The sequence below is a fragment of the Acomys minous genome (genome assembly GCF_964271855.1).
Source record: "Acomys minous genome assembly, chromosome: 10".
NCBI classification, from domain to species: Eukaryota; Metazoa; Chordata; class Mammalia; order Rodentia; family Muridae; genus Acomys; species Acomys minous.
This window is the reverse complement of record NC_140491.1, coordinates 80898306-80924126: the sequence shown is the minus strand read 5'-3', so window position 1 is coordinate 80924126 and position 25821 is coordinate 80898306. Positions and strand designations below refer to the sequence as shown.

Sequence of the window (25821 nt, the reverse complement as noted above, 5' to 3'; positions counted from 1 at the left end):
CAGTTTCTCTTTGGTTTGGGCCACGGTATAAGTTCAGCTCCTTCCAGGCACCATCACATGCATCATACTCATGTTCAGTACGTGTTTAGATCATTCTGTGATGTGGACGCCAATATCACGTTGTAGAGCCTTGCCCTGGTAGCACATGGAAAGCTCACAGCCTCTCCTTAAGGCGTATTTTATCCCGTTTTTCACCTGGACAAAGACATTCATTTATGTTGTAGTGCTCGTACTCATTCTTAGTCATTGCTCATGTTTTTCATTTCCCCATTGTTTTCTGCCAAATCTCCACATACAAAAGTGACGACCATCTCTCAAGGCCCAAGTCAAATCCTTCACAGATGTGAGCCCCCCTCCTTCCTTTTAAATCCTAAAGAAAAAATAAAAAGGAAGAAACAAAAACAAAAACAAACATCTATTCTGTTTCCTACTTCATCTCATTGTTATTGGCACAGACTTGTTAAGGCAAAGTCTCTATCTTGATTATATCTCTATGCCTTCTATGCAGCCTTAACGAGCAAGCTGTTCATTGTGGGATTTCAATACATATTCTGATGAAGTCTTTTCCCACCAAGGCTGATATAAATAGCACAAACCTGATTAACTGAATGCATACTCACATTAAAGTGAAGTAGATTATAATGAGTAGAAATGTTATTTGGATCAACTCTCCCAATGAAAACTGTTGGATTAAAAAAAAAAACCTTAAAAATTACTTTTGAATTAAAAGTATGAAAATGACCAGAGGAATGTCATGATAAAGTTTTACTGTGCATGTAATGTAGGATCCTAAAACAGATATAGAAACTGAATATCAAAGCAACATGACTTCATGTTCTTCTGAGGTCATTTATTTATATTGCACATTTGAGCTTTGTTCTACCTCACAGTGTAACAGAACAAGGACCCACCCAAGATCTTAGGAAGATCTTAGGATAAACAAGAACCCACCTGTCCTCACAGGCAACCTCAATTAAATGCAGTTGGTCGCATATAAGAAAAGACAGAAAAGTAGGAGGAAGCCTTGTTGGGGCTATAATATATTGTAAGTGGTCCAATGGGAGAGAGAATGGGTGAAAAAACATGATGATGGGATTATGATCAAAGTACATTATAGATATGTAAAATTGTTTCTCTCTCTCTCTCTCTCTCTCTCTCTCTCTCTCTCTCTCTCTCTCTCTCTCTCTCTCTCATTACCAGAACACAGAACAGCACAGTGTTGGGTAGGCCACAATGTTGAGAGATTGGATAAGAGTCTTGTCTCTGAAGAGTTGTAGTATTTCTGTAGTCCTGCTATTACACACATACAATCTGAAACTATAATACCCCCATCTGATATATAGGAGTCTCTGTCTCACATCCCTTTTGAAAATACAAAACACTCCAGTATGTAAGACACATTAATCCCAAACCACAGGGAACCTCCTAGGATCATATTTCGATCTCAATGATTATTGCATAGCCAGTGATAAGCGATGGCAATCAGGACCCAGAGCAGCAAGAGTGAGAGGCAGCAGAGCCCCCTGTAATACGGGGATGTCCTGGACAGCTGATGTTAGATCACAAGACAGGTGATAAACCCAATATTCCTCTTGCTTTTACCGAAATAAAATGCAATACCTGCAGGAAACAAGTAGCTATGCCAGCTGACCGAATACATTAAAAGAAATAAACTCCTAGAAGTGAAATTCATACTATTTGAAATTGGAAAAGAAATGTTTATCACATGAGGAGACTGAAATAAAGAACTGAAAGACACATACACCGAAAAAGTACTCCCAACTCTGCTCAAAAAGACAAAAATACAGAGAGAAAAAAAGAGAGGAAAGTTAAGACATTTGGAGAATACGGTAAGAAAATTTAGCATGGTTTGGATGAGACTTAGAATAAAAATGAAAGAATATAAAATAGGCTACATCTGCAAACATGGCAAACTTCTAGACTATATTCAGGACCAAAGTGCAGTGATCACCACTGACCAGACTCTCATCTGGGGTGAAGTAAGCAGAGACCAGGACACAGGTAGACTGCAGAGCTAGACAACTTCTTTCTCTGTAGAGACTGATTTCTGTTCTGTACTATTTCCCTCTTAGGTGTTTGGATGGTGGCAATTTATAGAGTCCTTCTGTTATGAAACACTGACACTAGGTAATCAGTTGCTCTTTGATCTTCTGACTCAAAAGACTGAAATGGATAAAAAGTTCTCTGTTTCCTTTAATGGGTCATTAAGGACCTAAAGCCAGGTGGATCCTGTGCATGGTTTCAGGATAAAAATGCAACTAGGATACTGCTGTGGAATCAACATGTTTACAAGAGAACCCTACCCTTGTGACGCCATTAGAAGGGGGTGGAATCTGCTCTGAAGTGCAAAGCCTTGGTGCTGTGCTTGCTCCCTGAGGGACAGCAGCAAAGAAATGGGACTCACAAGGGAGAGCATCCTCACTGAACACTGGATCTACCAGTGCCTGTATCTTGGACTTTCCAAGCTCCAGAATTGTGAAAGCTTAGTGTTTGTTGTTTATGATGTGCCATCGTTGGTATGCTGTTATAACAGCCCTAAGTGGAAAAGACAGAAAGAAACTAAAAACACTTCAATAAGAAAAAAAGATTTGCCGATTGTGTGCTGTGGGATTAGTGAGAGCGTTATGTGAGATGATCCATCATGCAGCACAATGATAGTCCACAGAAGAAGATACGGTCTGCAGACGTTCTTGGCTATCCAGGAAGGTACATCTGAGTCCCAGATGGACAGCTGCTTCATTCTTTTGCTGCCTTTGAGCACACGTTTTTTTTTTCTCTTTATAAAAGCCTTGCATAACTGTCTTTTCTTAAGTTTATACATTCTTTACAGGCAGGCATGGTGGTACATGCTTTTAAGACCAGAATTCAGAAGGCAGAAGCAATGGCAGATTGATTTCTGTAAGTTCAAGACAGCCTGGTCTACATAGCAAGATGGTCCTGGCCAGACAGGGTTACACAGTGAGACTCTCTCTCTCTCTCTCTCTCTCTCTCTCTCTCTCTCTCTCTCTCTCTCAAATATATATGTATATATATATATGTGTCTGTATATAATATATTCATAATCATATCTTAGCTATACTGCTTTCTATATCTTCTATATTTTGTGCCAGATAAAATATTAATATTTTAGCTAATTATTTTAAAAAGAGTTGCCTATTTTATGTATGTTAATCTTGTCCCTGTTTGTATGTACATCACATGTGTGCCTGGTGTCAATCAAGACCAGGGGCATAGAAGTCTCTGGAATTAGAATTACAGATGATTGTAAGTTGTCATGTGGGTACTGGGAATCGAACCGGGGTCTGGTGAAGAGCAGAAAATACTTTTAACTATGGATCCATCTTTCTAGCCCCCAAAATTTATATATATTATTGGCAAAGATAAGAACAGGTGATTAGAAATCATTCATAGATGTTATGGCACTTCGCCTCTGCTTAGCTACTTTCACTCATTACATTTTTGTTGACAAAACTACAGTGTCCTTCTTATGAGGGTTCCCAACTCCAAGAAACTGAGTAACTTTGGCAGCTACTAAGTGCCAAACAGAACAGGTCCTCTGGGTCTGAGCTACCTTGAACTTTGCCTCACCAATGGATTAACATTCAAAGATGACTCTGAAAGATTGAAGCACAACATATTCTTTAGAGCACTTACAGAAGCTTCTCACGGCCTGGTGGAGGGAAGGAAGGACAGGGTTTTCCTCAGAAGCAGAGAGAACACCAGGGCTCAGCTAAGGGGTATAAGGGAAATTCAGAAACTCGAGCATAAATCTCTCCCAGAATAAAACCACAGCGTCTTTAATCAAGGCCTGGCAATCATTGTATCATGTCTCTGAGGCTCTCGTTGGTAAATGCGGCTATCCCACTAGGCCTTTAATACTTGGTTAGAAATGAGTCCAAGAAGTTTACTAGCAAGACAATTCATGCGGCACAAACAGATCTGTAATTGTCTTCGCCATTACCACAGCACAGTCAGCTCCTACCCAGAATTTGCTTTGAAGACAATGCGTGCCTGGAAGAAACTAAGAACGCTGAAAATGCAGCCAGAAGTAATAAATAAGGGCTGCAAAGAAAGAAAGAAAAAGAAAGAAAAAGAGAGAGAGAGAATGAGAGAGAGAGAGAGAGAGAGAGAGAGAGAGAGAGAGAGAGAGAGAGAGAAATGTCAATGATTTTCTTCCACAAATCAAATCCATTGTCACTTTGTAATACTTCTGAAGAGTAAATTGGAGGCTGATAATTGGTGAGCTAACCCGCAAGGTTTGTGGGCAATGGAAAAGTGAGTTTTCTTTCACCTTCATATAAACAGCTGTGAGAATTGTATATCCTGGTATGAGGAGATTAAAAGTAATAAAATAAATGATTTAATATGGAATTAATCCATCCCATGATCCTCACATCCCGTGTGACACAGCTCCATTGGGGTCCTTCTCCCTCAGCAGGACAAAGATCATCTTCTTAGCAGCCAAGCCCAGCCAGGCTGGCATCTTCCCACTTCCCACCTTCCCTGTAGAACGCATTCAAAGAGAAAACAAAGGCTCTGCACGGCAGTGTTTTGTGCCCAGCCCTAGGTGGCATTTTATGCTTCTTCAAATATTATCTCAACCTTCCTGTAGCCAAACAATAAAAGCAAGACAAAGCCCTAAAACAAAATTTTGAAGCAATTTAAAATCCAGGGGACTGAGATATTTTTAATTTATTCTTAATTAGTCTGTAGATTGGACCTTACCGAGACTCCGAAATCAGTAAGCCACTTGCAGACAAAGGCGATGGCAGTTGTGAGGAACAAGCCAAATGTGATCCTTTGTTCTTACTAAATTTTTCTTCTTTAAAAGACACCCCTTAGCTGGAGTTCCTATTTTCTATTTAAAAGAAGATTATATAGCAAACGTGGCTAGTAGCTGTAGAGCAAAGAACTTGTCATTATTTTATCATCTGCCAAGTATATAAATTAGTTCATTACGGATCCCTTCCACCAGGACACCACTTCTCCACCACTATCTGAGCACTGGCCTAAGGCAGGTTAGTTCCTTACAGCCCAGGGTCCTTCCTGAGCATGGCTTGACTATCTGGCTACCCTTTTTTCGCATCCTTGTTACTAGCTGTTGTATTTGGGTAGCTGGGTTTTGTGGTCAAGGTTTCTCTCAGCAGTAAGTAACTCTAAATTGCCCCTGCTGTCGCTGCCATATCTCTGTGGCCTGTGGTGCCTTCCTTCAGGTACAATAAAGCCATTCTACAAATCTTACTTTGCAATAACCACAAGATACAGAAATTGCATTAAGCTGATTAGGTGTAGTCATAAGAAGAATTCAGAAAGGTTAGCCGGATAGAGTGAATGCCATAGTTAGACTAAGATAAAAAATCACTTCGTTAACTTAGAGTGTTTTTTCATTGGTAACATCCTATATTAAGGTGCCATTTATGAACAGTTTATTATTATTTATTAATGTGTGAGGCACTTTATAGAACACAAGATAACAACTTAAATCCATGTATTAAAGATGCACATACATGGTTTAATACGATTTACGTCTTATAATATTCTTTAAAGCAGCCTCCCATAGTCTCATCCTTTAAACCTTTATTACTAATGCATTTTATAACAGGCTTTATAATACATTATTTGGGAAAGTAGCAGCATTTAGTGATTATTTCATAAATAAGAATAAAGCACTTATAAATGGCGCCTTAATTTAGAGTGTTACCTTCACATTACCAGATAGCAGCTCACCATCTATCTCATTTGAGAATCTTCTCCAAATGCAGCGCTTAATAAAACAGACACTACATTCCATTTTCCCTTCATCTGATTAAAAGGTTACTGAGTCATTTCCTGCATCTGCGTTCAGATGTTGGTAGCTCAGGGGCTTCAGTGTGATGTCTGATGCAACCACCCCCTCTCCTTTTTGGTTCAAGGGTATTTCTGAAAAGACAGCAACAAAACAGAGAATGACCTACCATGTTGGGAAGAGCTTGCTGCTTGGAGTCTTTGTAAAATTCAATGTTTCGACCAGAAAGAACAATCCAGGAGGTAGACCAGTTTTTCCTTAGGGGAAAAATAGAGAGATGCATCAAGAGTAGAAAAATCCACCTATGAGCCATGTCAGGAAATTTGTGCTGAGTGCAAACTCTTTTTAATGAGTTTTTCTAAAAGTTTTCTATTGAAATATGGTCAAAATTCAGATAATAATAAAAAACTCTCTAGAATTTAAATTTTTGAGACATATAAATAAGAGTTTCTCAATTTGCATATCCTCCTAGGTGCTCTTCGACGGATCAGTGTCTGTATTTTGTATATCAACCATATGCCTCCTCCCAGTCCCGAAGCACTAAGGTAAAGTGCTGAAGGTCACCCCATCTCTGCCCCTTTTCATTGAGGTAGTATATCTTGATTCTGAAAGACTGCCCAGATCACTCATCATCCTTTAAATCAAAATGTGTCTGATACTTGCCAGCAATCAAAGACTTAGGAATGGGAACACTACAATGCTTTCTCCTCTTTCCCACAAAATTGCCAAGGATCAAAAAACAAAAGAAAACCAAAAACCAAAAACAAAAAAAAAACCCAAAAGAACCAAAAAACAAAAAACCCACAACCAACTTTAGATACATTCTCTCACACTACCTCTTCTAGTGTGCAAATTAACAATTTATTTTTTCCCTTTACTAATTTATTCTTGTTACATCTCAATGGTTATCCCATCCCTTGTATCCTCCCATTCTTCCCTCTCTCCTCTTTTCCCCTTATTCCCCTCCCCTATGACTGTTCCTGAGGGAGATTTTATAAATTTAAAAAGAATTAAACCTATCTCTTGACTAGCCATGTTTATTCCCACAAATTTAAACTTATTTTTAAAAAATGGGTCCTAGGTTTCCAAAGCTGTGACCATTAATGTGAATTGCATAGTACTTGGTAATTCTGCTACTAAACCAGAAAGCAAGCAAACAAACAAATCAAAAACCAGAAATTGGTTAAGAAAATTGCTCAGAATAGAATTATACATTTGAAGAATGACCCCTGTGTTTAGGAATACTGATGTGGGAAGATTTCAACATGGTCCTTAATATATACTTTATTCTACGCTATGCAATTTACCTAGGACCATATTTTTCCAGCTCAGCCCCTTCTGATTATTAATTCCATCCATCAGAAGTCCAAATATTGTTTCATTCAAAGTACATTTGTGACATAAAACATGATGAATTAAAAATATACGTCAAACTTTTTCACTTTTGTTGCCTTCATTAAAATACAAGCCCTCAGGCAACAGAAATCCTTTCAACATATTTTGGGTATCTTCAGAGCGTGGCAGAGAAGCCTGAAGAATCTAGGAATTAAATGGACATTTATTGAATCAATGAACACTTAGACCTAGAAAAGAGTCTCCATACAGCCATAGTTGAATAAGGTGAGATTACAGCTTTTTCCTTTATTTGTATTTCTTAGATTTGCTTATTTCTTCAGCTGAACATATCACTGCTTTTGCAGGTGGAGTATGTGTGTATCAGTGTTGGGACAGGTTTTCTTCCTTAGGTGGCAGAACCATCAAGAAGATTGACATACACAAATTTCTACTCAATACATTTTACTATTACAGTTTTCTCAAGTTTAACCTTTATTCAAAAATAGTTATATCGATTTCACAAAAAAAGTGAAGAAAAAGTTTCCAAAAAGCCTTCATTCAGATAAATAGAAAACCATGCAAAATATGCCAATATGCCATATCTATACTCATGAGATTTTATGTGATTTCTCCTTTAGGATCCTTCATTACAAGGTGCAGTTTTGATTTAGTATGGCTAATGTTGACAAAACGAACGTGATTCCTCATATATGTCTGAGGCTTTCTGTTTTTAAAGGCTTTTATTTATTTTTAGTTTATGTGTATTCATGTTTTGCTTGCACGTGTGTCCATATGCCTGTGACTGCAGAGCTTAAAGACAGTGCAGGATCCTGGGGAACCGGCATTAAGTTCAGCATGAGCCACCACTGTGGAGAGGTGAGCTGCAACTAGGGGACCCGTCAGGAGCAAGAGTGAGCTTGAGACATGTTTAAATCACACACACACACACACACACACACACACACACACACACACACACACACTCATCATCATCATCTTGAGACTGCCGGGAGTAAGGACCACTAACTCCCTGTTATATCACCCTAAAGGTGATCACATAGCCTGGTGGAGAGGATTCAGGAAATCTATCTGGCTCTATCTCAGAAAACTGGGTATAGGGCTTCCACAAGACCCAGCTATTCTTCTCCTTGGAATATACCCAGAAGATGCTCCAGCGCACAACAAGAAAATTTGCTCAACCACATTCATAGCACCCTTATTCATAATAGCCAGAACATGGAAACAGTCTAAGTGTCCCTCAGTAGAAGAATGGACAAAGAAAATGTGGTACATTTACAGTATGGAATACTATTCAGCTATTGAAAACAAGGAATTCCCAAAATTTGTGGACAAATGGATTGAGCTAGAAATGATCATAATGAGTGAGTTAACCCAGAAGCAGAAAGACTCAAATGGTATATACTCACTTATATCTGCATGCCCAAGGGGCATGTCCCATGAAAGTCTTCACTAACTGGTATAGAGGGAAGGACATCCTATTGGGACTCTAGATGAGAGAAGCATGGGAGAATGGGGAAATAGAAGGATCCAGAGGATCCTAGAAACCTACAAGAAGAACATTATGATAGGCAGATTTGGGCCCAGGGGTCCCGCTCAAACTATGGCACCAGCCAAGGACAATGCAGGCCGCAAACTTCAAATCCCTACCCAGATCTAGCCAACGAACAGGACATTCTCCACAGTTGAGTGGAGAGTGGGGTCTGACTTTCACACGTACTCTGGTGCCTCATATTTGACCACATCCCCTGAATAGGGAGACCTGGTGGCACTCAGAAGAAGGATAGCAGGCTACCAAGAAAAGACTTGGTACCCTATGAGCATATACAGGGGGAGGAAATCCCCCTCAGTCACAGTCATAGGGGAGGGGAGTAAGGGGAAAATGGGAGGGAGGGGGGAATGGCAGGATACAAGGGAGGGGATAACCACTGAGATGTAATATGAATAAATTAATAAAATAAAATAAGTCCTATTTCCTTATAAGGACATGTCCAGCTAGCACCTGGAATTCCTCTTCATGCAAATGAAGCAATCCCAGCCTTAGCTTCAGCCAATGATTTATTCTCCCCAGGCCCCAGATCCCTACCCACTTACCCAAGGTTTACATAGGCCTTGTTCCCCTCCCCCTCGAAAATACAGGGGAGCTGTTTCACTGAAACCCATCAAGGAGAAGGCTTGTTCTCCCTGCACTCGCTGCCACATCAAGATCCTGCTAACACACCCTGCCGGCTAAGCTTCCTTTCTTCAGTCCAGTCCAGTCCAGTGTGCAATGCTGTCCACTCCAGAGGAGAAGTGGACCTGGACCAGTACAACGCATTGGTGTTGGGAACCAAATACGAATCCTCGGGGAGAGCATCCAGTGCTCCTAATCATTGAGCCATCTCTCCAGTTTCCTGAAGCTTTCTTAATGACCCACTATAGCATTAAAAAAGAAGAGCAAACAAGCACGCAAGAAGAAATACATGCAGAATTTCATTGTATTCAGCACACTATGTTGTTGGACCCTCTTTGTCTTCAGATGTGTGTCTTCAGTCTTCAGCCAGTGTCTCAATCAAATTATAAAAAGTCAGCTAGCAAGAAAAAAAAAGTTGGTATTTTCTGTTTGGACTGGCACCCATTTCTTTTTGTAGATTCCAACAATACTAAGGTGAATTGAATTAGTAACAGCCTTCCCTTTATACAGTCTTAAATGACTCCAAAGAGATGAGTGAGAAGTATTTGGGCCACTGGTCTAGACATTTGACCATGTGTCATCAAAGTGTGAAGCATCCCGACACATGGGGGACCCATATTTAATCCACTTGCTATGCTTCTCACTATAGTTTTTATCTTTTGGCAGGTGCTCATGCACCGTATTTGCTTCCTATCTATAGAAGTTCCTAGAGAAATGGTTCTGGTTTGAATCTGTTTCAGATGTTGATCATTTATAGAATGCGCTGGGGAAACTCTTCTGTTCCTTAAACCTCTAAGTGGAGCAGGTTAGACAGGAAGTCCATAAATCCCAGTTATGTCACCCTTCTGTTGTAGGACTTCAGGTGTATCCCTGCTAGGTTAACCAGTATGACAAATCCTAGTCACATGACCCTCTGTAATATGTATGCCTAGTGCTATTAAAGCTTGGCTTTGTCAGTCTCAAACATCATTTTTATTGCACAAGAATGAAGATGAAAGCTGCCCCAAGGCCTGAGTCCTAAAGCGTGAAAAGCATTTCATGTCAGAACAAACAATAAAAGGCAGCAAGTAAATTTAAGAGCCCTTTTCACTTTACTTTCTCCCATTATTTTTTTTAAAATATCAGTGACATAATTATTTCTGAGCAACTGATAAAATTTTAATTGTCTAGCTGAAGTGTACACACTTGTGCTCAAGATGACGACAGTAGGTCTCCACGTACTGACCCCAGCACTCTGGAGGCAGAGTCAGGCAGATATCTGTGAGTTCAAGGCCAGCCTGGTCTTCAAAGCAAGTCTAGGACAGCCAAGGCCACACAGAGAAATCCTGTCTCAGAAAACAAAAAACAACAACAACAAAAAAAACCCTATGCTCAAAGACGTTAGATGACATAAGACCACTTGCACATTTAAGAGCAAATCCAGTTTCTCTAAAATTGGACCTTGTAATCAATTTAATCTGTGACCTTATGCTGTATTTTTAAAAGATTTAAGTGGTGCTAACTTGATTGAGGATACCATCAATGTCAGCAACAGAGACTTGGCTGACGTCCTCAATTTATTAAAAGCACGTGTAGCCCTTGAGAACAAGTCATCTACTTGGGCTGTCTTACTAACTACACTTTGTGATTCTTTTAAAGAGGATTAGCAGTATTGCCAGCTCCCCAATTAGATAGCTGAGATTCTTCTCTACTTCTCAAACCTGTCAATAACAGGAGCTGTGGCGCTGGTTCGGCTCCTACTTGATACACAGTATGCCTCCCAGCATCGTATACATACATCATATGTTTTATCGACTTACTCAGTCCCTGTTAACGTACACTTTATACCTCATAATCCTAAGGATAGACTAGAAAAGTAAAATTAGTAACTAAAAAATGAAAGTAAAGTAAGATAGATCTCAAAGATTTCTATAACTGACTAGAAGACAGATCCTAAAAACATAGAAAGAATGCAATCCTCTGAGTGAGTAACTGCTGCAGGTGGGTGAGCCACTACTATAACTGAGGAGAAAATTGAAGCTAACTGAGACTGTCCTACCTAACGGCATGCTGTCATGCAGAGGAGACTTAGGGATGTGCCACTGAAAGCTCAGACTCATTCTGAAGGATCGACCATCTCTGGAGCAGGAGGAGCACGCAGCCTCCTATTAAGGGAGGAGTTAAGAGGAGAGAGCACACTCTTGGAGAAGCATTAGACCTCTTCCTCCCAGAGGCTGAGCTGAGCTGCCTGTCTTGCAGGGCCCAGCCTTTTGCGCCTCCACCTGCCATGCAAGTATAGCCCTCTACAGTGAGAGGCAGCTAAAGCACCCCTCCCCGGTACCCCACAAGAGGAGAAAAAATTCAAGCTGTAAGGAAACATGTAGTTTAGGAAGTCAGGAGTCAGCAGCCCCTGGTTGAGCAGGTCCCCTTGCAAAGATCCCCAGGCAGTCAGTGAGGAATTACAGCTAGTGCAGAAAATAAATCCAGGAGCAAGAAAGGAAAACAGGTTTCACATTTTGACAAAGCACATGATATCTAATAGGATAAAAAGGTCCTAACTATAATTACAAAAGCAGAAGAACTAAATTTTCGTCAGAACAACTGACTTTGATACAGGCGACTGCCGGGGTATTTTAAGCAAGCAGAATACTTCACCTCACTTACTAAAACAAATTGTGAGCTGTAAAGTGGAAGAAACAGAAGGTGAAATAAAGCAAACCCCGGACACAGACAGCAGCTTGACATTCTACCGAATGGACACCGGATGGCAGCACATAACAGCAGCACGTACCTGCGTGGCTGCACGACGGGAATGGCCCTTAAAATAGTCTCCAGCTTCTGACCATCTAGGAGGTCCAACTCATTGATTTCTCTTCACATCAAGGCTTTATTTCCTCCACTCCACCCCACGTCCTTACTTACACACAAAAAAGCCACAAACAAAAAACCAAAATCTACAGGACCATTTATGGAAGATGCCACCATCCACTGCAGACACTCTTTGGGTCACCTGCTGCTCTTGCCTGACTTGGTTAGGCTGGAGTGGTTTGAGTCTGTGCTGGTAATGGGGGTGAGAGTGATGTCTCTATGTGCCTCTGAGTCATTTAAAATAAACCCCTCACAGTCTTAGGCCAGCAGGTCTGAGAACTTCTGTCTTCTCTTTCATAATTTAGGCTTCTGTAATGTAGCTCTACTACAAGGTAAGCCAATGAGATAGTAGGTGTAAAATACACTTCTTTCTTTGTTGCAAGAAGACTGGGGGTGGGGGGAAGGGAGAAAGAAAGGGAGCAGGGAAAGGAGAGGGAGGGAGGGAGAGAGAGAGAGAGAGAGAGAGAGAGAGAGAGAGAGAGAGAGAGAGAGAGAGAAGAGATTTTGGTTTTGTATTAGTTTATTGACACTAAACTCACATTGGAGGGTATTTTTCTAAAGAAAGAGAAACATGTTAGTGACAATGATCAGCACACGTGCACAAGCATGCTGCTCCCCCAAGCGCGCACACGCACACACACACACACACACACACTCACTCTCTCTCTCTCTCTCTCTCTCTCACTCTCACTCTCTCACGCATGCAGTGCATAATCATAATCTAAGAGCACTGAGGCTGTGGTGAATGCAGGCACTAGTAAGAATGACTACTGCAACCCTTTTTAGGTTCCCCTCCATTTTCTGTCCATATTCACACCAAGCATTTTCGTGTCCTCTGAATGGCAGAGCAAAGCGAGATGTAGACAGATGATATGTGCAGGGTCACAGGGAACTAACAAAGGAAAGACCTGTGTGCTGAAACATGTGAGGTACTGAACTCACATAAGCACACGGACAGGTGCCTTTTCTGAAACTAAGCTCTAGGAACTAGAAAAAGAAAACAAAACAAACAAAAAAGTATTACTAAGTCATCACGGGAGCTTCAGACACGCCAGGGTTACTTACAGCTTTGAGGAAGAAATTCCCTAAATGAAAAGGTTTCCGAGATTCATCAGAAAAGCTGAGGCATAATTTCAAGGTTCATAATTAAAAATTAAAGTTGAATGCTGAATGAATTCTGCTTTCAAGCCTGTCAGTGGATCACAAGGGAAATGTGCATAACCTCATTTCAAAATAAGGCTAAGATTGGGGCCCTTTATGAATGTAAGATTGAGCCAACAACTTCTCCTTCCTGCCACTTTCTCCTATTCACAGGAGAGCTATTTTGTTTTTCCTTGTGGAAAATAAAGCATATGAGAAAGGGAATGAAGACAAGTAAAAAAATAACAAAGACAAGATCAAAATAAGCAACGATGTAAGATGTAGATGACATAGCATGGGTTTAGGCGTAGGAAACTTTGCAGAAGTCCCCAAAAGTGGTATTTATTAAATGACAGCTGAAGCTCTTGGGATCAAGAGTGGCAGGAATCAGAAGGATAGGTCTTGCTTCTTGGCCTCATACAGTTTAAAGCAAGAACAGGCGAACGATTAGGTTTCAAGTAGGCCAGGGTCAGAAGCTGCGTGACTAAATCTGCATGACTCTGGAGAAAGGAGCAGTTAAGACGACAACAAATTTTACACTTGAAAAACTGAAAATCACCATGAAGCCTATAACCTAATATGCCTTAAGTATCACTACCATCACAATTAACCATATACTTGACAGAATAATCACTTATTGCTACTGCTTATCAGCTCATTAAATTTTATTAAAATGATATAAGATCCTTGATAAGTGGGAAACAGCCCATAGAAAAATCTCACACAAGCAATACAAATTATGGTAACTAGGTGACATCATTTAATAATTACTAAGTTACCCATGGAATAAAACCATCATAGTTTTTTAAGGTTATGACCAAACTGACCCTTTTGTTGGTACTGATAAACCTATAGACTTTGGGAATTCAATAGCAATACACAGCAGGAGCAGTAAGGTACTTTTCTTTAATGTGTGGGTGTGAGAGGAGCTATACATGCATTCTTACAAGCATGTGCCCTCCCCACATGTGTGTGTGTGTGTGTGTGTGTGTGTGTGTGTATAGAGGCCTGTTTCTGTGAGCACAGAAGTCTTCTATCTCTTTGTTTTGTTTTGGGTGGGCTAACAGGCAGTGAGTTTCTCATATATACATCTGTCTCTAACTCTGCCAGTCATTTTCCAGTGAGATTGGGGCATTAGAACTCAGGTAGGAAACAGTGTTAACTGTGTTGTTACTTTTTCAGTCCCTAACATTCATTGGCAGGTATATAATTTGATCAGGTTAATCCGGGCATAAGATTGATCTTTAGAACATATAACGAAAAATGACAGTAATTGTAAAGTGTACTGCAGTTAAACAATTTTAGTACAAAACTTGACTCAAATTAAAATTAAATTAAAGAGAGAGTAGAAATTATTTGGCATATTGTAGTGCATGAACAGGGCAGGATACCAGGCATATAAAAATGATGACTATTACGTTTAAAATATTCATCTTTGAGGTATCTATATTAAATGTAAAAATGAACCACAAATTTAGAGAAGATATTTAAATGTCTAAAACTAACATGTATGTATAATACATTATAATATATTATGCATTCTCTCAAACAATAAAAAGACAGGACACTCAATAAATAGTAGTCAAAGCTCATGAATAAGCAATTCTTGAGATGCAAATTTGAGTGACTCTAGATGAATAATTAAAGTTACAGTCAACTGTCATACCAATCAGTGAAATGGGAATGAAAGCAGCATTGAGGGAACATTCTGTGGCCACGTATATGAAAACAGTAAAAGTAGACTGTTGGATTGGATTACAGAGAAAGGGGATCCCTTCTGCAACGAAGAATAAGCTGGGATGACCTGCTGCAGTCATTCTAGAGAGCCTGTGGGTACAAAGCAGAGGCCCAAACAATCTTAACTGGTGAGCACACTTCCCAGAAAGAACTCCTAACAGGTTCCAAGAGAGCAATTATGTGTGATTTATTGCAATCTTTCAGGTTGTGGAGGTGTAAGAGGTAACTTACATGTTTGTGCCTGGGAGACTTGTGAGAATGAGATTAGGTCCAGGTACATAGCAGCAAGTGGATAAGAACTGGAAGGAAATATTCTTAGCCATAGCACCACAACAAGTATCTATGCACTAATATTGAGTGAACCTACTAAAAAGCATGTTTTTAAAATACGAAACTGTTTATACAACATAGAACACATTGATACATACATTATTACAATTATTTTGTTGACTTGTTTTGAATACCATACATAAAAGCAAATAGATATAATGGATAGGGGAGTTGAAGACCAATAGAACATATGTACACTGGAGAGTGATAGCAGAGGAGGAAAGAATATGAAATAAAATGAACTAGGAATCTTGCCTTGGATATTGTCACAGGGCTGAAACTGAAGGATATAATAAAATCAACCCACTCCACCTGGGTATTCTAAAATAAGAAAAAACTGAATTTCATAGAACTTCAAATGAAAAAAATCTAAAGAATTCATAATGGTATTCAAACTTATTGAAAAACCAATAGAGTACAGACCAATGCTTGTATGAATTTAAGCTTCTATCAAGCTACTGTACCCACTATCATTATAGCTTTTGTGTCATCAAGCAAATTCACAGTTGTATATACACTAAAACAACATGCACTTTGTTCATGAGAGTTGCCGTGGAAAACGGCTGCTCTATGTCTTTGCAGGCGTAAGACTCCTACTTCTTGGAGAGTACATTACAAGGTTGGCTAATAGATTACAGATGAGGGTGCTTCAGAGAGCCACCACAGAGGGCCATGCCCTTGTTTTCATGGCCTTCCTGTTTTCTGTGATGCTGGAGTAACATTGGCCAGTACTATTAGCTCTGGTCATGCAAAGTCCAATGAAGAATGGACTCAGCTGAGGTGTCTTGAGTAGGGGTAGGGATAGGAACACATGTGGTTGAGGAGATAGAAAGGGTATATACATCTTGACAATGTCATTGCTGCACCATCCACATTCCTGAGTAGATGACTGGGATGAGGTCTATGGAAAAGAAGGCCACATACGCTGGGCTAGACAGTCAATTATTCTCACTTATTGCTCTTTTAAGCTGAACTAGCATTTCTCTTCAAACAGATAAGGCCAAGCCTAAAGCTGCTTTGATTTGACCTTGTGCCTTTCTAGTCCTTTTGAGAGAGAGTGTCTGCCAGGCTATTGCCAAGGAACAGTATTTGAGAAAGTTCTAGTCCTATTTTCTATTTAAAATTAGAATGGCCACTGTAAGCACTGGGATTATGAGAATTATGACTGACACTTCCTTTCACTTCTTTCAAATAAATACAAACACTGTCCATGATAGCCATCAAACCAAAGAATATTTTATTCCTTAGTGTTAGCATGAACGTCCTTCTAGTAACATACTGTATAATTCACTTAACTATTGTTCCATTGTGTAGCTAATTAGAATAGTTATTCTACCTAGATATAACAGTAATACGCTCACAAGTAAATGTCTCTTAGTTTGCAGATTTCCATGTACATTTATTATTTGCATATTGCATACTATTAAGCTAGGTATAGAATACACTTGATATAAAAATAGCAAAAAATTCTAAAACAGACGGGACCATTTTAAAGCCTCCATATAAATAACATAACTAGTAGCTTTCTTGACTCAATAATCAACTCATTCCTTTTTCTTAAACTTCTTTGTTGTTTCTGCCCCTCATCCCAGGTAGTTCTTTATCATTTGCAAATTTCCCCCCCCCCTACACTCTGTTCATGATTTTCTTTTTCTTGTTCTTTTTTTTTTTTTTCTAAATGGTTTTCTTTTGAACTACAAATATAGTTCAAACCTCCATCCTTCAAGAAGCTTCCCAGGGTACTGCATAGAGATCTTTATATGCCGCAAATGAATTCATTCAACAACCCAATCTGTTGATCCAGAAACTGTGTTTCCCTTTTTGTGTTTTAAAGATGTCTAGTCCTTAAGAAGACACGGACGGCATCAGCCACTTTTTCATCCTGGCCAGCGCTATAGAATGCCATGCCTTTCTTTAAAAAAGTATAATTATTTTACCAATAAGGGCATCAACAATGGTAACCGAGGGACTGTTCTAGCTAGTTCTGGATGGCCTTGCTTCTCAAACAATAACAAGGACACAAGCTGAGGAAATGGGAGCCTGTGTAGTTATATAACAGAGAGTTGAAGAACTTTAATTACCTTAGTTTCTTTCCTCCATCTGCAATTTTGGCTTTTTGAAGATAACCCTCTTTTTCAATCGCCTGCAAGAAGAATGCATATGTTAAAAACTGTGACAAACTCCTATGCATCTTAGTATGAATGAACCCAAGATTTCTAAGCAAGAGTCATTGCAGTGATGGAAGCTTCCAGTCACAGAGCTTTATTAATAATGCATACAAGACTTATGGGAAGTACATGCAAGATCAAAGTCCTTACAAGCTTTACATACCAAATGATGGATTGTGAAGATGCATGTGAATGGGTTGTTTGATAGTGACACAGAACCATTCGCTTCCCTTTATGTGTCAGGAAGTCCGTTGCTTAAAACATTGACTTCAGTGATAAAACAAAGACAAATGCAAACCCTGCCTTAATCTTACCAAAGAAACTCTTCATTTGCTCGCTCCCCGTATACCTTCCAAGGCCAGGAAAAGGGCAAGAATTTAATGAAACAAGAGGCTGCACCTCATGAATCATGGGAAAACATTACGATGGCAACATGTGTGCATTTGGGCCAGTTAACCAGACACAATGTAGCAGCTCTCTCATTGCCATCTGAACTGACTGACTGCTTCCCCTTTCCTGCCTGTACTGTTGGCTTTCCTCCTCACACAGTCGCAAACTCCCTAAAGTGCACGCAATAATGTACTATAACACAAATGAGGTGTTCAGTAAATTCCAGGAAAAACACATACAACTGCAGAGTATAATATGCTGATTCCTAGCAAAGTCAGCATAGCCGTTTCAGTTTCTTGATGGTCTATTTGTGCCCTCCTGACTGCCTGGTCACTGTATTCTAGTTCTTGGCCTGTGTTCCCTTCATAGGAGTAGCATACACTGCTTCTGTAATGTCCTATGTCTAACAGCTAAGGGTCATATTTCCTCAGTGCCACTGGTGCAATCCATATCCCTGAATGTAATATTCCATCCATTAAATCTTCATCTTAAAAATTCCCATATATAAAAACCATAATTTTAACCCATTTTAAAATCCAACTTATGTGGTTTTTGTCAGATGGTCTTTCCATCACTTGTTGGGTAGTCTTTAAGGCATCTTCTCCTGGTTTTCATTTCCATGTTTTCTTATTATTCTGTTAACACCTATCAAATAGTGTTGTAATGGATGGCTTATTTACTTACATCTACACCTGTGTTATGAGCATATTGAAGACAAAAGATTGTCCCTTTCATATCCTATGGGAACCCAGTGTTATACTAATTAGATTGTGTGAACAAATACATAGATGAATGTATGCATGAGTGCTATTTAAATTTTTAGAGAAAATTGTAAAAGTCAAAACTATTCACTGGTAAGAGAAAAAGACAATTTGGAGCAGTGAGTTGTCCTAAAGACTAACATTGTGCCAGGCATGGTGCCCTTGTAAGATGTGCTCGGCTACAGATATTACAGCTGTAACCACTCCATGATTCCCACATTGTTATATTCCTAAAACACTGAAAAGTACTTATCTTTCAAAGTACATCAGCTAAATGTACTTTTAATGATAAACCATGGGAAACTATTAGGATAACGACTGTTGTATCAAAGTATTTTTCACATAGGTTTAGAAGATATCTCTTCCCTCAGTATGTTTTCCACAAATCTAAAGCAGTCCAGTGAAGCTTTCAAGGCTAACTTTTAGAAGTACGGGTTCATGATGTTATCACTCTATGCTCAGTTGCATCACTCCATGTGCTTTGGCTACTTCCTTATTCTGTGTGTAATTCCCACCTCTGCTCCCAGAGCATTTTGTTACCCTCTTTATCACATATGCTCTTAGCTCTAGACATCCCTGGCCTCTATACATGTCAGAAACAACAACACTTTCAGTAGCCATAATGGTCACTGAGGGAGTCCCTCCCAGAATTCATTGCTTGGTTTAAACTTCTTATGAATATGAAAGTTACTAAAAACATGGGATGTTTAAAAAACTTCAGGACCTCTCAATCCACTCTTGAATTCTCAGCTATGAACTATTACCTTTTCAGAAATATTCCATTCAAGACCCCCAGTTGGAAACTTAGAAATCAAAGAACTGGATGGCTGATGATAGTCTCCAAGATGGACCTTTCTTGAGCTTTTTGTTTTAGGATTCAGTAATTGTGGTAAATGGCACAATCATTTTTCAAAGGCATAGGTCAATATCATGGAGTCTTCTGGAGTTGCCCTCTAGCAGTCTTGGGAGAACAATGGAGGAAGGCTGAATTACTAGTTAGGTGTCTACTTTCAAGTTCCAACACTCCTTCCAGTCCACCGCAAGGCCTTGAGAACTGCAACTGCAGCATTATTATTATTATTATTATTATTATTATTATTATTATTATTATTATTATTTTGCCCTTAATTCTCTTAGTACCATCCTGAACAATTGTGCATCTCTAAGTATATGCTGTATGCATGTGTGATGTGTATGTACTTGGGCCTTACCCACACATCTCACCATCTCTCTTAAACACATGTCTCTGCTTCCAGCATCAGCTGTCCCTCACCATACATTATTTCTCCTCTACTCTTGACGCACACTTACAGTCTCTCACCAAGTTTTCAGTTAATCATACTCCGTTCTCCGTTCTCTCAATCACCAGCCATCATGCTAGCACAGGAGCTCCAAGATTAACAAGACACTCATGATCTTACTGCAGCTTAACCTCTATTGGCTCACATCAAAGCATCCTTTCTTTTTGGTGGACTGATACCGCTCCTCTACTCCTCTGAATCTCTCTGGTCATTCTTCAGCCTGGACCAGTGAACTCCAACTGACTTCTCACACTCAAACAGGCTGCCTTGCCCAGGTGCTACCCTGACAAGAAAGGCTTCCCTAAGGTAAACTTAATTCTGTGACTATTTAAGGGATTGCTGTCATGCACTGGAACTTCCCAGTGTTCCACATACTGGGAAGCAGTCATTCTGAGAGGCTTAGCCTGAGGAAGGAGGTATTGGTATAAACAGAAGATTGCTATGTAGTGTACATCTGGGTTTGTGGTTGGTATCTTATTAATTGTTTTCTTAGTCCCATGGTCTGAAAGAACAGCGGTCTATAAACTTCAGTTTATAGTTCCAACATCTGGAGCTCAGATTGTCTTGTCTTTAGTGATCTACAAAGTTATATATATATATATATAGGGTTTACATTTAAGTTTAGGATTCCTCCCATGCCAGATTCTTGGCCAAACTGAAATTCATCAAAGGAATCACAGCACCCAAACCATGTATACTTAAAAAATATCAGCCAGTCTTTAGATGCTAACTGTGGATTTTGGAGCTATTTTCTCAATGTCAGCTAGCATCCCTATTTAACATAGGGTGGCAGGAAAGATCAGCAGTTTGTCCAGGCTGGATGCCAGCCAGGCTGCCAGTTCCGAGGAAGTGTTTCAGCAGCCTCCTGTGTGCTGAGGCACAGCTGAGAATGAATAGTAATGGAATTCCAAGAGAAACCTGCTCATATGCCTAGGTTGGACATGCCAGGCAGGTAAAAGAGAAGAGAACTTTTGATTAACAGTCACAACTGTGACAAACATAAGCCTATAATTTTTTAATACAAAGGTCTGCTGTTACCAGACACAAATGCTAGGAATCTATTTCATCTATCTTTAGTGGTCCATTGAACAATTTTGCTAAGATAAAGTGAAGTAACTTTGACTGCAATTTTCATCCAATTTGGTTGGCAATTTGGTCTTCAACCACATAGCTCTTTTGCTTTATAATATTTGTTCTGCTGGTGGGTTGACTTTTCTGTTCTCCCTCCTTTGTTCTTAGTCTGTGTTTATTGACAACCACTGACACTACATAGCTCTGTGGGTGGTCTGACATAGAAAGCCAGTGACTCAAGCCATGAGAGGCAGGATTTCCTCCTTCCCCACTTTGGATTCTTTGAGGAAGCATCAATGGGTCTCCATAAAAACTCATTCTATCAGAAAATAGGATTTATTTTTGGTCCCATAAATCTGAGAGAAGCTTTATTCTGAAACTTGGATGATCTGTCTCTGAGAGGGAATTCGCTACACGAATCCTATGTATGGCTGACCAATCTTCTAAAAGAGGTTTGTATCACTACTCCATGACCATAACCCTGGACCACTATAACTTTCCACCCGATAGTATTCATATACTTTCTTATTTATTACTAAGGTGGCTGCTAAAGTTTTAAGAACCCCACAGTGCTTTGCTGGTACTCCCGCTTGATGATTTCTATTAAAAATTATCAAGTGAGGATGTGTTTTCTCATATCATTTTATATCCTCCAAATGCTTCTCTTTTCTTCTGTAATTGCTTCCTACTTTTCTTCTATACTCAGAAAGAGACACTTTTGTCTTTTTTACGTGTGTGTGTGTGTGTGTGTGTGTGTGTGTGTGTGTGTGTGTGTGTGTGCTTTCTCTTTCCTTGACATTGTTCTCAGGTTACACCCTGATGCTAATTTTGATTGTTAGCTTCAATTGGATTTAAGAATGACTGTGAGATTACTCAAGCACACCTCAGGGTGTGACTGTGCAGGCGTTTCTAGATGGCATTCAACACTAAATTGGATTTTAATACACTATCGGGAAGTGGTGAGACTGTGGAAGGTAGTGCCTGGTTAGAGGAAGTAGGTCAATGGCAGGGAGCAAGACAGACTGGGTGGGAGGAAGTGGAGTAAGGGAGTAAGTGCTGATGGTGTGTGTGTGTGTGTGTGTGTGTGTGTGTGTGTGTAAAGGCTCTTGGAGACTATATTTGACTTACTCTCCTGTTGTTACTGTTCTGATCTTCTCCTTGTCCACTATGCAGTAAAGAAGTCCCTATACTACATATTCCTGCTGCTTCGGAGGTCAGCAACCTGAGACTTGGTCCTTTGTAGATGTGACACAAATGAACTGTTCTGTTTGTTATTTTATTTCTCTCTCTTTTAAAAAAAAAATCATGACTACAAGAGAGCCAACACATGCACTCTCTCACACACACATGCGCATATGTGCACACATACGTACACAAGCACACATATACACACACCCCAAAAACAAGCAAACACTATGAAGTCCATTTTTGCTGGCCAACTCCTCCTGAATGCGAGGCCCGAGGGGAAGTGTGGTTGATATCCCACTTTCTCTCTAGGGACAGAAATGGACTTTTCCTTTCCCAACAGTGATCAATTGCAAGTAGTTTCTTGGTTAATGGTGCAACTTGGTGCCCAGTTCCCCTTCTCTGTGTTGAGATTTTTGTCTGGCTTGAACTTGTGCTGGCCTTGTAGGTGCTGTCACCGTCTTTGTGAGTTCACACATGCATCAGCTCTGTTGTAGCTGAAACATTCTATTTCCTTAAAGTTATCCATCATGTATGGCTCTTACTATAGTTCCACTTTTTTCTGTGTAGATGCCTGATTGGGGTTAGGGCTCACAGCATGGGAGGTAGATCATGCTACTCACTATAAACTTGGCCAAGTACCTGTGGCCAAGGAGCTGTGTTAGATATGTTGCAACTTATGAAAAGAAGAGTTTGGCTAATGATGGGATGGTGAGGCAGCAGGTGGCTAGAGTGGAAAGCAAGGGATCTTTAGTCATAAACACAAAGCAGAGAAAATGAACTCAAGTGTTGGGTGAGGCTATGAGCTCTCAACACCTGCCTCCAAAGCTGTACCATTTCCCTAAACAGTACCACAAACTAGGGGCCAAGTGTTCAAATATCTGACCCAACATAAACATTCTCTTTCGAACCACCACAGGAACTCAGATCCCCTAATGGGATCCTATTATTATGAGTTTGCTAAATAGATACATTCCTTCTATATACATAATTTTTTATATCCATAGATTAGCGAAGCTCTCAGTTCTCATCAAAGAAGTCTCTTTTTGTGTAGAGGAGAACAGTTGATGCACAGACCCACGACTGAGCAAACTGCTGAGAAAAGATATCTGTGGTATGCTAGGTCACAAATGGAACATGTTTACCACATCTTCTCCCACAAGGCTCGGGTAATGTGTAAGAAGGGGCAAAAAACCTGTCAGAGCCAGAGTTCACAGAGTACTTGTGCAAAACAGTATCTTCTGAACATTAGAGAAACGCTGTGTCTGTGAACTTTCCAAAGCTGTGGTTGCCTATGTAAAACCTACACAAGACCAAAGCAATCAACGTTATAGCGTGGAAAGTGGATGGACACAGGAGCTCCTACCCCAAGTGGAGAAGAAATCGACAGTTGATGGTTGTTAAGGGAGTGTAGTCCATGGTAGTTTGGCCATTCTCCACTGGCCCTACACCTATTCATAAGAGGACATCCATGGCTAAATTGTAAATCAAAGAGAGAGAAAGAACATGATATGGAAGGAACCCTTGAGGATTTCTCTGAAGGATGACGCTTTCAGATACAATATCCTTACCTCAGGTAAATATGTAACATATAGCATGTATAAGTATTTAAATTCTCAAGTTGCATGCAATGATTACATAAAGAAGAGTGGAGCAAAAGTAGTTCTGTGCTCACACATTGGCAAAGCCCAGAAAACAGCTGTGCATTCCTAAAGGAGTTCTTGAAGCATGGCATAGTGGCCAATGGCAAAACCTCAGCACTTGGAGAGATAGGTAAAGAGAACAGCCCCCAAGTTCAAGGAGAGGCTTGTATACATAGTAAGTTCCAGGTAAGCCAGGGCTACAACATTGTGAGAGCCTGTTTCCAAGAAACAGAAACGAAGAGACAAAAGGCAAGCAACCAACTACCACAAACAAACACAGGTCCCCAAACTCTTGAGAAGGTGGTCTGGCTTCGTGATCTGGCTTTGGGAATACTTATGTCACAGCTTCCTTGCACGTTTTGGTTCGTGTGTGGAGTGTGCCTTCATACAGTTACCCTCTCCTACTTGTCTCATTTGAGGGCGTGGGATCATGTCTAGCTTTAGGGTTCCACTCAGAGTCCTAAACTGTTTTCTAAACACTGGGATTGGTGAAGCACATGTTGTGTTTTGCCAAGGTATTTTTGTGCCCCTCTTATTAAACCACTGTATATTTCAAGGGAAATGCTAGCCTTGTGTTGCTGATTTATTTATCTCCAGCTCATCAAAAGGTCACTTTGAAAATGTCATTATCCCATTTCATGTTTAAGATCTCCCATGAACCTTATTCCTTAGTCAGTCTCTCATTGTGAAGGCAGCATGTCTCATTTATTTGCCACTACGAAATCCAGATTCTCTTTAGGGTTTAGTAGGAGCTGCTCTGTATCTAAAGAATTATCTTTGGGTTTTTTTTGAAGGCATTTTTTTTTTTTTTATAATTCAACGCTCAATATATTCTCCCTGGGAATTTCTGTTTCTGTCTTTGCTTGCAATGTTACTTGTCTTTTGACCATCATTGAAGTTCACAAAGCATGGGCCTCCTTTCCCACGGCTGTCCCAACCACTTACTACCATAATTCATTTGTATTATAACTTAATTTCCCTCTGTGAAGTTGTGAAAAGAGAATTGCTCAGTTGTAGCAGTATTTGTTGATGTGAGTGCACCTCTTCTATACTCTGGAAATAAGTGAATTACAAGTGGGGGACACGGCTGGGAGACATAATTTAACTCATTTCTCTTTGAGGGCTTCTAGGACTCTTCCCATCACCTCAAGCTTCTTCGCCTGAACATTGTTCCCTTTGCTCATGCGCCATAGCTCTTGTCTTTTGATCATTTTAATCTAGTCAGGTTGGAACTTTTGTTTGTTCTTTTCAGGCCTAGGGTATGCAGTCCTGGATGGCTCCTCTCCTGGGATTCTCTACGTGGACCAAGCTGGCCTTGAACTTACAGACCTCCTGTTTCTGCCTCTTGAGTATTTGTATTGCAGGCATGTACCACCATGTCTGCCTCATCATAGCACTCCTGACATTTTTCAAATACAATTAAAATAAATCTATTCACCTCTAGCCTGAATATACTGGTTTTTTTTCTTGAAGATTTTTTTTAAATTCCTATTTCTATATATGTTTTCACAGTTCTACTTATGATGCAAATATCATTTTTAAATGACACTTAGAAAGAGTGCTTCTATTGATGGACACTTAGGCTGTTTCTATATTCTGACTATTATGAATAAGGCTGATATGAACATGGTTGAGCAAATTTTCTTGTTGTGTGCTGGAGCATCTTCTGGGTATATTCCAAGGAGTGGAATAGCTGGGTCTTGAGGAAGACCTATTCCTATTTTTCTTACCAGGAAACTGAGAGAGAGGGGAGGACATTCTATTAGGACTCTAGATGAGAGAAGCATGGGAGAATGGCAAAGTAGAAGGATCCAGAGGGTCCTAGAATCCTACAAGAAGAACATTATGGTAGGCAGATTTGGGCCCAGGGGTCCCACTCAAACTAAGGCACCAGCCAAGGACAATACAGGCCGTAA

General features: G+C 40.0%; 1 protein-coding gene across 1 annotated transcript in view; it reads right to left on the bottom strand.

Annotated features, from left to right (window-relative positions):
• ARHGAP15 (Rho GTPase activating protein 15) overlaps nucleotides 1–25821 on the bottom strand; it is a 618627-nt gene that overhangs the window by 508472 nt on the left and 84334 nt on the right. Inside the window, exons 4-5 of the mRNA XM_084799881.1 lie at nucleotides 17468–17529; nucleotides 5976–6063 (exon numbers count right to left, since the gene is read on the bottom strand). Coding sequence (XP_084656007.1) covers nucleotides 5976–6063; nucleotides 17468–17529 — 150 coding nt within the window. The remainder of the gene's footprint in view (nucleotides 1–5975; nucleotides 6064–17467; nucleotides 17530–25821) is intronic.